This window comes from Nerophis lumbriciformis, linkage group LG17 (assembly GCF_033978685.3).
Source record: "Nerophis lumbriciformis linkage group LG17, RoL_Nlum_v2.1, whole genome shotgun sequence".
Taxonomy (NCBI): domain Eukaryota; kingdom Metazoa; phylum Chordata; class Actinopteri; order Syngnathiformes; family Syngnathidae; genus Nerophis; species Nerophis lumbriciformis.
In genome coordinates, this window is record NC_084564.2 from 30387972 (window position 1) to 30400958 (window position 12987).

The window sequence follows — 12987 nt, forward strand, 5'->3', positions numbered from 1 at the left end:
TGAAAATCAGTGGTATTCAGTGAGGTAAAATGAATGCGCTGACAGTTCATTGCTCCTGCCAAATGAATTGCACTGAGTGGAGCGGATCACCACTCCAAGGTGGCGGCCCCGTGTCTCGTCAGCGCCAGTAGGCAGTAGCGCTCAATGCTGCGTACCCTTATAAGATGTGTATGGTATCAACTATCAGGTTTGGTTGCGCCATCTTGAAGTCTCGCTGTTGATTGAGAAGGGAAATTAAAAATGAGTGCTGCAGAGTGCAAAGAAATTGTCAATAAAATAGGAAATGTCCCCTCGACAGTATGGCACTTTTTGAATTTTTTTCAAATGGACCGTAGTCCTTCGCCGCACTCATCTTGCCTTTTCAACCCCATGTCCGTTCCGTATTCAGGTGAACAGAAACAACAGGTAGGAACTAAAGTGCAGGACTGTATACATAAATGAATAACAAATGTGCCATTTTGAAATAATAATTTGGTAAAATAATATTTAAACGGTAACTAGAGCATAACATAAATTAATTTCTATACCAAAATAAGAATAACAGACCAAATAAAACGTTACACAGACTTCCGGGCAGAAAACTTGCAAAAAAGTATTCTTCTCAGGTTTCACTGTTTACATTTTCACACTTTGCACTATTTTGTTACATATTCCTTATTTTTGCACCTTAATGTAAAGAGGTTAGTGTTAAGTGTTTATTGTGATTTTCAAATGTTTACATTTATTGTTTGAGTGTTACCATGGTTGTTTCCTTTCTGCCTTCATAGCTGAGAAGATTCTACTCAGAGGTAGGTTGTATTTGAAATAAAAATAGTATAATGTATTATACTTTTTTCCTGGTCCGTATAGAAATATCAATAATCATCAATATGGATCAATACAAAAAACGTATATCCTGATACAGTTTTCAGCCACATTGCCCAGCCCTACTCTATAGTCTTAAATTTGCTGTCCAAAAATTTATTTGTGCAAACCAACAGGTGGCGCCAAACAACTCTCTGCCCAAGCAAGTCAGAGCTTTTTGTCTGACACTCACACACACTGATAAACTGGAGAGATGCAGTTGTGACCCGCAGGGGGAAAAATGTCTGAATGGTTGTTAGCAAATTACAGCAGTAAACAACCGAGAAGGAGTTATGATGTGGATTAAAAGAAAATGAAGCAGTCGTCAAACAACTGATATATTTTCCTTTTGCAATCTACCAGTGGTTATTTCAATAAATATTGAAAGCATAATTTGTATTTTTCCAAAGACGAGGTCTTAAAAAAGAAGGGTCGTCTTATGTTTGTGATAGTATAGTAGTTTGACTTTTTAGGCCATTCCACTCTCCTGCAACAGTGGGCATTATCAATATTTATGGGCCTGCTGCATTGCAAGCAGCCCATATTATTATTGCTCATACTTCAACTTGTAGCATTATTATAGTTCCGCACGTTTCTCTTACGATTAATACGAGACGGATCAGCCAACGAACCCCCACATATGTTATACCATCGCAAAGGTCTCACTCGCGCCTACAGCGATACTTTAAGTTGGGAACATTTCGTGTTACCATGGCGACGCTATTCACGAATAAATACAGAAATGGGCCAATTTAATGGGTACATACCCTTTTAATGGACGATTGCTTTGAGACAAACGGCAACAAGACAAGATGACCTCCTCTTGTAGCTCAGCTATACTTTCACGTAGCTTGGTGCTTAACGTCTCATTTTGTTCACACACTTGTCTACTTTTGATACAAGCTAACTGATAGCATGCTAACGTTAGCTTGCCTGCATGCTAACATAAGCATGATATTTTGTTTAGCTAAATTTGCTTCCATTTACCCCAAAGTCAAATAACTTGGTACGTTGACACTTGTTAACTGTTAACATGCAAACGTTAGCATGCTAGCAAGCTAATATTAGAATGCTAACTTATTTTTGCTGTTTTTTCACTTTTTACTCTACTTCTGCAGCCATACACCTTACAGCTGTGATACTTGAAATGTGAGACATGCTAACTGTTAGCATGCCATCGTTAGCACACATGCTACGTGTTACATTTTAATGCAAGCATGCTAATGTTTTAGGCTATCTCTACAGCTCATTTTGTACAATTAAACCTAAAGCTCACGGATTCAGACACTCTGCACCATCTTAAAAGTAGAATAGAAGAATAGAATAGAATGGACTTTATTGTCATTATATTTGCATATAACGAGATTAAGGACTCCAACTTAAGGTGCAGTAGTGGAAACAAATATGGAATAAAAATAAATCACATAAGTAATAATTGATAAACAATAAGAATTGAAATAAACAGACTACTATCCAATAAAAACAATAAGCAATCATGTACAGTATACAAAACAATATAGAAAAAACTGTACAATATACAGAACAAAACAAGAGTACTGGTGTAATAAAGTAATGACAGTCAGTGTCGGACGTATTGCACTCAAAGTTACAGTTAAAGTACCAATGATTGTCACACACACACTAGCAGTGAGCACGCCCGGGAATCATTTTTGGTGATTTAACCCCCAACTCCAACCCTTGATGCTGAGTGCCAAGCAGGGAGGTAATGGGTCCCATTTTTATAGTCTTTGGTATGACTCGGCCGGGGTTTGAACTCACAACCTACCGATCTCAGGGCGGACACTCTAACCACTAGGCCACTGAGTAGGTAAAGGGTAATATTGCACAGTAGAGTATTGGGTTAGGATATTGTATAGGGGTGAATTATTTATTATAAGCTTGAGTATAAGTATAAGTACGGCGGCTTCCGACGACCCCCGGCCAGAGGTCCAGGGCACAGATAGCCGGCCCATCAAAATTTCCGCGGCAATTTTCTAGTTATTATTATTATTGGATTTTTAGATAGGCACAATTTGTATTACACATACAGGTAAAAGCCAGTAAATTAGAATATTTTGAAAAACTTGATTTATTTCAGTAATTGCATTCAAAAGGTGTAACTTGTACATTATATTTATTCATTGCACACAGACTGATGCAACCATCACCCAACCATGCAAATTTTGCATTTCCTTTGGAAATCGAGGTCCCAGAGTCTGGAGGAAGACAGGAGAGGCACAGGATCCACGTTGCCTGAAGTCTAGTGTAAAGTTTCCACCATCAGTGATGGTTTGGGGTGCCATGTCATCTGCTGGTGTCGGTCCACTCTGTTTCCTGAGATCCAGGGTCAACGCAGCCGTCTACCAGCAAGTTTTAGAGCACTTCATGCTTCCTGCTGCTGACCTGCTCTATGGAGATGGAGATTTCAAGTTCCAACAGGACTTGGCGCCTGCACACAGCGCAAAATCTACCCGTGCCTGGTTTACGGACCATGGTATTTCTGTTCTAAATTGGCCCGCCAACTCCCCTGACCTTAGCCCCATAGAAAATCTGTGGGGTATTGTGAAAAGGAAGATGCAGAATGCCAGACCCAAAAACGCAGAAGAGTTGAAGGCCACTATCAGAGCAACCTGGGCTCTCATAACACCTGAGCAGTGCCAGAAACTCATCGACTCCATGCCACGCCGCATTAACGCAGTAATTGAGGCAAAAGGAGCTCCAACCAAGTATTGAGTATTGTACATGCTCATATTTTTCATTTTCATACTTTTCAGTTGGCCAACATTTCTAAAAATCCCTTTTTTGTATTAGCCTTAAGTAATATTCTAATTTTGTGATACACGGAATTTTGGATTTTCATTTGTTGCCACTTCAAATCATCAAAATTAAATGAAATAAACATTTGAATGCATCAGTCTGTGTGCAATGAATAAATATAATGTACAAGTTACACCTTTTGAATGCAATTACTGAAATAAATCAAGTTTTTCAAAATATTCTAATTTACTGGCTTTTACCTGTATTGTATTGGATGTCGTTAGATAGAGAAGACGTGGGCATTCATCCTGTTCCACTATATATATTTATATATATATATATATATAAAAATAAAAATAAATATATATATATATATATATATATATATTTATATATATTTGTATATATATATATATGTGTGTGTATATGTATATTCAGTATTTGTAATGAATATGTGAATTCGGGAATAGCGTCAAATCTAAATGCCTGTTCTGTTCAAATACCCGGTTATTTATGTATTCCTATTTGATAGTGTATAAATGTTTTGTGAGATTACTTCAGTTAAAAATCTAAAAAGACGATTGATTACATGCAGATGAGACAGTAACAGGGGAAAAAAGCCTTTTTTATTTCGTGATACGGGAGATTACAAGTGGGTTCCGTCACCACGACTGTGATATAAGTTTCAATGTAAGTCGGAACTTTCACGCAAATCATGAATCAATTCACAGCAGTCACTCACACCTACATAACACATGAAGGACATATAAAATACAGTCATAATTAAATGATTTAGTAATAAAAAAGACAGACGCCATACTTCGTGTGTTGCAAGGGAGGGCGAGATTTGGACAAGGAAGTCTCAATAATGACACCAACTATACGCTGCTTCATTGTTACTGTCCACTGTCCATCCATTTTTCTGCCACGCACACTTAGCTTTCTCATTTTTGACAGTACTAATAAACAACAGGAAGTTGTTTGTGACCACATAACTTCGTAAACATAAAAAAAAAGACTGCGTGTATTGTTATTGAATTAACAATAAGTGCAGCTGCACCTGCTACCTTCACATATACTTTCAAGTAGTACTAGACTAATGAATCATATTCCACTTCTAAAAAGTACCCCCTTTTTTTTGTTAACAGGCATGACGGCGCGTCGTCCTCAAGTCGTGACATTGCTAGTTTTACGAGCAGAGGAGCATGTTCGTCAGCGCACACACACCGAGTACTTACAAGCAGACACAGTGTGTAGACAGAAAAGGGAGAATGGACGCATTTTGGTGTAAAACGTAAAGATAAAGGTGAAGTTATAACACTGAAACGCCCTCAGGAAGAGGTGCTTTAAGACATGGCTAATGTCTTAAAGCAAGTCTGCTGTGTTGTAGCTACTTCTAAATCACTAATCCTCGCCTCCATGGCGACAAATAAAGTACGTTTCTTACAAGTATCATCCCTGCAGAACGAGGAATAGCTAAACATGCGTTGAGGTGGCGACTTGTCCAGGGTGTACGCCTCCTTCCGCCGGATTGCAGCTGAGATAGGCTCCAGCACCCCCCGCGATGCCAAAAGGGACAAGCGGTAGAAAATGAAAGGATGTGTTCCCCATACTAAAGTGTTATCATATATATATATATATATATATATATATATACATATATATATATATATATATATATATATATATATATATATATATATATATATAGTCGAGGTTTCTGTGGTTTATCCGTTATACAGTGCTCAATACCGGGGTAGAGCGGAATATATGTTAGGCTATATCAGAGGCTATATAATCCCGACAAGCCTGTTTCGCAGGTTTCTCTACTCGTCAGGGGATTTTATTTATTTATTTGTGGTCCCCTTTAACAATAAAATTAATAATAATAATAAATTAAATTAAATAAAATGGGAAAGGGAAACCTGTGAAACAGGCTTGTAGGGATGATATAGCCTCTTGTGTTTTTTCCTGACCTAACATATATAACATGAATCATTTACCTAATTGGTGCAGCAGTTAGTTTATTGGTTAAGGTGGACTAAATAACACGTAAAAACATCCAAGCTAAGTTAAGCAACACACACACACACACACACACACACACACATATATATATATATATATATATATATATATATATATATGGTAACACTTTAGTATGGGGAACATATTCTCAGTAACAAAGACTTAATTTAGAGTTATTTGGACTAGGGATGTCCCGATCCAGGTTTTTGCACCTCCGATCCGATACCGATATTGTTTTTGCATTTCCGATCCGATACTGACCGATACCGATACTGACCGATACTGGCCTATCCGAGCATGTATTAAAGTTTAAAGTTATTTAGCCTACTTAGTTGTCAGAATCATGTTGAAAAGGGTTTTAGTACTCTTGATAACAACTAGCCAGCTGAATTAGGGGAGTTTGAATAATACACAATGGTTGGTAACAAGAAACTGACCTGTTTATTCAAGGATAAACACAAAATAGACAAAATTATACATGACAAACAGAAATTGCATCATTGAAACAAGGGCTGGGCGATATGGCCTTTTTTTAATATTGCGATATTTTAAGGCCATATTGCGATACACAATATATATCTCGATATTTTGCCTTAGCCTTGAATGAACACTTGATGCACATAATCACAGCAGTATGATGATTCTGTGTGTTTTGATTGATTGATTGAGACTTTTATTAGTAGGTTACACAGTGAAGTACATATTCCATACAATTGACCACTAAATGGTAACACCCCAATAAGTTTTTCAACTTGTTTAAGTCGGGGTCCACTTAAATTGATTCATGATACAGATATATACTATCAGATATATACTATCATCATAATACAGTCATCACACAAGATAATTACATTGAATTATTTACATTATTTATAATCCAGGGTGTGGAGGGGGGCGCCGGATGTAAGTGTCAAAAAGACAGCCAAAAGAGTTTGATATGAGAATAAATCTAAAGTTAAAATATAGGGTAGAAATGCACCCATTTGCAGGAAATGTAGTCTTGATTTTCAAAATTTTCTTTCAAGGCTTGCATGTCTACATTAAAACATTCTTCTTCATACTGCATTAATATATGCTACTTTTAAACTTTCATGCAGAGAAGGAAATCACAACTAAAAAAATCACTAATTTTTTCATACGGTGTTGATGTGGAAATTTTTGCCTCTGCATTTTGATGGTGTGGACGTGTGGCACCGAATGAAGATAAGCGTCTCGACAGACGTCACAATATTTGAACAATGATGACGAAAACTGTTGTCTCTGTCGTGTCCGTGTGTCGAAAATTGTTATGCGCTTATTTTTTTATTTGATTTTGTGCGTGGCATAGATTTGCTATGCGCAGAGGACGTTTAAACAGTGCGCAATTGCAGGCGCGCACCTTAGAGGGAGCGTTGCTCGCACGGCTGCGCTAGCATCACAGCTAACGTTAGCCATGCTGCTACCTCTCTGCTGGGAGAGGACGTATACGTATGTGACGTATGACGTGACAGTATGTGACGTATGATGTGACAGTATGTGACGTGTGTAAGAAGGTGCGCTCGCTGTCTGTGAGAGGGAGACACAGGAAAGAGTGAGAAGAGCCTGTCGTGTAATACCAGCAGCTAAAAGCAACTGCGTGAGAATTGTGGATGTGTTGAAGGTGTGCTGGAAAATGCGGAACGGAAATTACGGAGCAGCAGAAAAGTGGAATGTATTATTTAAATCGGTGCGTTGGAAAACACGGACCGGAGTTTTTTTTTAAAACTGGATCTGGATCGGCATTTTCCCATGCCTTGCCGATACGCAATTTTTGGCAAATATCGGCAGCCGATCCGATCCGATCCAAATATCGGATCGGGACATCCCTAATTTGGACACTAGGGGAACATATAAGGGTTAGGGTTACTAAGTAGCAATAATTCTGAGGTTATTGAGGGAAGACTCTTAGTCAATGGCTTACTGCTTGTATAATAAGGCCATGCAGAATAAGGCATTAATAAGTACTTAATAATGACTAATTAAGAGCCAATATGTTATTAATTTGCATGTTAATCAACTAATAATGGTGATTATGTTCCCCATACTAAACTGTTACCATATATACATATATATATATATATTATATATATATAGTTGAGGTTTCTGTGGTTTATCCGTTATACAGTGCTCAATACCGGGGTAGAGCGGAATATATGTTAGGCTATATCATACTGACAAGCCTGTTTCGCAGGTTTCCCCAGATTTGATTTAATTGTGGTCCCCTTTATTTAGAAAAGTATGATAAAATAAAATAAACGTAAAAATAAATAATAATAATAATAAACCTGTGAAACAGGCTTGTAGGGATGATATAGCCTCTTGTGTTTTTTCTTGACCTAACACATACGAATATATATATCCATCCATCCATCCATTTTCTACCCCTTGTCCCTTTCAGGGTCGCCAGGGGTGCTGGAGCCTATCCCAGTTGCATTCGGGGTGGAAGACAGACAAGTCGCCACCTCATCGCAGGGCCAACACAGATAGACAGACAACATTCACACTCACATTCACACACTAGGGACCATTTAGTGGTGCCAATCAACTTATCCCCAGGTGCATGTCTTTGGAGGTGGGAGGAAGCCGGAGTACCCGGAGGGAACCCACGCAGTCACGGGGAGAACATGCAAACTCCACACAGAAAGATCCCGAGCGCAGGATCAATACCTTCGTATTGTGAGGCAGACACACTAACCCAGTGGTTCTTCTTAACCTGGGTTTGATCGAACCCTAGGGCAGTGTTTTTCAACCTTTTTTGAACCAAGGCACATTTTTTGCGTTGAAAAAATGCAGAGGCACACCACCAGCAGAAATCATAAAAAAACGAAACTCAGTTGATTGTTGGATATGACTTTAAAGCATAACCAAGCATGCATCACTATAGCTCTTGTCTCAAAGTAGGTGTACTGTCACCACCTGTCACATCACACCCTGACTTATTCGGACTTTTTTGCCGTTTTCCTGTGTGTAGTGTTTTACTTTTTGTCTTGCACTCCTATTTTGATGGCTTTCTCTTTTTTTGGTATTTTCCTGTAGCAGTTTCATGTCTTCCTTTGAGCGATATTTCCCGCATCTACTTTGTTTTAGCAATCAAGAATATTTCAGTTGTTTTTATCCTTCTTTGTGGGGACATTGTTGATTGTCATGTCATGTTCGGGTGTACATTGTCTTTGCTCCACAGTAACTCTTTGCTGTCGTCCAGCATTCTGTTTTTGTTGACTTTGTAGCCAGTTCAGTTTCAGTTTCGTTCTGCATAGCCTTCCCTAAGCTTCAATGCCTTTTCTTAAGAGCACTCACCTTTTGTTTATTTTTGGTTTAAGCATTAGATAACTTTTTACCTGCACACTGCCTCCCGCTGTTTCCGACATCTACAAAGCAATTAGCTACCTGCTGCCACCTACTGATATGGAAGAGTATTGCACTGCCGAGCTTTAGACAGCACCGACACTCAACAACAACACATCATTTGCAGACTATAATTACTGGTTTGCAAAAAATATTTTTAACCCAAATAGGTGAAATTAGATAATCTCCCACGGCACACCAGGCTGTATCTCACGGCACTGCCGCGGCACAGTGGTTGAAAAACACTGCCCTAGGGGTTCGGTGAGTCGGCCTCAAGGGTTCGGCGGAGCCTCCGCCATGGAGGTAAAGACACATCCGACTTATCGTCTAAATAAAAACTTCTCCCTATCGGCGTATTATGGATACCCCCAAACAATGTTCCCTCTAATTGTCCATCTGATTTGCAGGTTGTTTGATTGATCGATTGAAACTTTTACTAGCAGATTGCAAAGGAAGAGAAAACATTATATGAAACAGTACAGTTTACACAGTACAGTACATATTCCGTACAATTGTCCACTAAATAGTAACACCCGAATAAGTTTTTCAACTAGTTTAAGCCGGGGTCCACGTTAATCAATTCATGGCAATGTGTGTAAGGTGTGTAATTTGTTGTGAGTTCATGCACTGTGTTGGTTTTGTTCTTTGAACAAGGTGATGTTCATGCACGGTCCATTTTGTGCACCAGTAAAAAAACATAACTTTTTCTTGAATTGAAAAAAACATTTTATTTTTCACTAAAGAAGGGTTCGGTGAATGTGCATATGAAACTGGTGGGGTTCGGTACCTCCATCAAGGTTAAGAACCACAACCTCTCTGCCAACATGCTGCCCATATATATTGTATACATATGTATATAATGTGTATATATATGTATATGTATATATATATATATATATATTTATATTTATTTATTTATATATATGGGTCATTTAAAAAGTAGCTCGCCTGCTGAAAGGGGCTCCATGGTCAGTGTGTCTGATGTGCATCTTACCTGTCAGGCTGTCATAACACTCAATCTCGGTGCTCTCCACGGCTCTCCGCTGGTCCTCGGTCAGCTTGACGGCCGCTTGGCTGAGCAGGTTGACCTCAGAGCCGGTGGTTCCGTCGACGACGTGCGTCCCCTTCAGCTGGAGCAGAGCCCGGTGATATTTACCTATCGCCTCGCGGAATTTCTTCTCCTTGTAACAGCGGTGCCCCTCGGCCTTGAAGTCGACGGCTTTCTGGATCTTCGTCTCCATGTCCATCTCGCCGACTCGACCCCCGGCGTCTCCGCCACCGCCTCCGCTCCCTGTCGCCGCCGCCGCCGCCGCTGCTGCCAGACTCCTGCCGCTGGTCTCCGGGTAGCTTTTGAGGCTCTTTATGTGGTGCTGCTTGGCGTCCATGCTGCCTAGTAGTGACTGGAGCCGGCCATGGTGCTCTGTGAGCGGCGTGCTGTGCATAAAGGATGCGCTTCTTGGACTGGGGAGAAAAAGGGCGGCGAAATTAAAAAAAGTTAGCGCTTGGCGGAATTAAACATTAACATTAACGTTTGATAGTTTTACTCCGGGAGGGTAAAAAAAAGAAGCTATCTGGCTTGTGAGGCTGCGTCGTCTGAGGGGCGCGCAGCTTCAGCACCGTCCCTGCCGCAAAGCATTGTGGGGGGAAACACACACACACACAACAACAGCATCGTGAGGGCTTCGCTGCAGCCCAAAATTAACCGCGATAACATCGTTCGCCCGCGCAGACACGTCACGGCTATTTGCCGCCAAGGCAAAAAAAAAATAAATAAATGTACCAGCGACTTTTAAAATGACACGATTGGATTATAATTCGAAACGTGCCTGCCATTACATGCTAATTGTTATTTATTTTTTATTTTTGTATTTATTTTATAAACCTTTATTTACAAATGTCAACATTTACAAACAGTTGAGAAATAATAATCAAAATCAGTACAAAAATAAATTCAAAGTAACTAAAATAGAATGCAATATATATATATATATATATATATATATATATATATATATATATATATATATATATATATATATATATATATATATATATATATATATATAAAACAAACAAAGTGCAAAGCCATAGGCTCACTCAATTTCAGCAAATAACTTAAATTTGGAACGCAGCGTCACCGTTTTCACAGCTTTTTGGTTGTTGGAGGTCGAGAGTGATTGCATGCTAATTGCGCTTTCACTGCGGTTGAACATAATGACGTCACCCGGTGGGATTTCAAGGAGGTTGACAGGACACGACAGTGACCTCTCGCGGCCACAAAGCTGAATTACACTCACCTTTTCCTATGACGTAACCACTTACGGAAAGCCAAATGGGACAAAATCAAATAAATATAACTTTGAATACTTTACCAAGAGGGTTTAATGCGTCTGCCTCACAATACGAAGGTTCTGGGTTCGATCCTGCGCTCGGGGTCTTTCTGTGTGGAATTTGCATGCTCTGCGTGGGTTCCCTCCGGGTATACTCCGGCTTCCTCCCACCTCCAAAGACATGCACCTGGGGATAGGTTGATTGGCAACACTAAATTTGCCCTAGTGTGTGAATGTGAGTGTGAATGTTGTCTGTCTGTGTTGGTCCTGTGATGAGGCGGCGACTTGTCCAGGGTGTACACCGCCTTCCACCCATGTGCAGCTGAGATAGGCTCCAGCAGCCCCCGCGACCCCGAACGGGACAAGCGGTAGAAAATGGACAGATGGAATACTTTACGTCAGGGGTATCAAACTCATTTTAGAACATGGGCCACATGGAGAAAAAGCTACTCCCAAACGGGCCAGAGTGATAAAATCACGGCACGATAACTTAAAAATAAAGACAACTTCAGATTGTTTCCTTTGTTAAAGTTAAGTTAAAGTACCAATGATTGTCACACACACACTAGGTGTGGTGAAATGTGTCCTCTGCATTTGACCCATCCCCTTGTTCAGGCCCTGGGAGGTGAGGGGAGCAGTGAGCAGCAGCGGCCGTGCCCGGGAATAATTTTTGGTGATTTAACCCCCAATTCCAACCCTTGATGCTGAGTGCCAAGCAGGGAGCGGTAATGGGTCCCATTTTTATAGTCTTTGGTATGACTCGGCCGGGGTTTGAACTCACGACCTATCCATCTCAGGGCGGACACTCTAACCACAAGGCCACCGAGTAGGTTAAAAATAGAACAAGCACATTCTGAAAATGTGCAAATCATAATGGTGTTGGGTTTTATTTTACACTTACATGTTGCGGTTAATAGTGTGCTATCTTTATTTGTCGTTATTTACACTTTCTGATTAAATTATGTGATATTAGTCAACTCATTGGTGTTCATTTTCAATCTATCAAGATAAAAAAATATCAAAATCAAATTACAGGATGTTATTTATGTAGTTTGCTCATTTTCCTCGACTGGTGCACTGACATCGTGTGGTTTATTTTTTTTTGTTTACATATGTAGCATCATCTACAAAGATACCAAGAATTGCAATTGCGACATCTAGTGGACACATTTAGAACAGTGGTTTCTTTCATTCAAAAATTTCGGCTCATTTTTATACTTAGCATACTCTTCCCGCGGGCCGGATAAAACCTGTTCCCAGGCCTGATCCGTTTGACACCCCTGCTTTACGCGAATGCGTTATATGATAATTGGAACTTAACGCATACATGTTATTAAATGTGTCATTATTGTAAATTACAATTCATTATTCAATTGTGGATTTCAACATTTGTTTAATCACTTAATGACACATTTAAGTAATTACTTAAATATTAATTTAGTTTTTGTCCCATTTGGCCCTCCAGATTACATCATTGGACAAGTGGGTGTAATCAAGTTTCTGATAGATTGGTCTCTAATTTCAAAGAGGCAGTGCTTGTTATGATAAAAGATATCTATCTATATATTTAAAAAAAAAACTAAAACGGCTGTGTTAGAACATGCACATGTTCTATGACAGTGGTTCTTAACCTTGTTGGAGGTACCGAACCCCACCAGTTTCATAT

General features: G+C 39.5%; 1 protein-coding gene across 1 annotated transcript in view; it reads right to left on the bottom strand.

The window, feature by feature from the left end:
- Positions 1–10609, bottom strand: part of ttc9b (tetratricopeptide repeat domain 9B) — a 54426-nt gene extending 43817 nt beyond the window's left edge. Inside the window, exon 1 of the mRNA XM_061972111.1 lies at positions 9986–10609. Coding sequence (XP_061828095.1) covers positions 9986–10433 — 448 coding nt within the window. The 5' untranslated portion in view covers positions 10434–10609. The remainder of the gene's footprint in view (positions 1–9985) is intronic.
- Positions 10610–12987: the final 2378 nt, after the last annotated feature.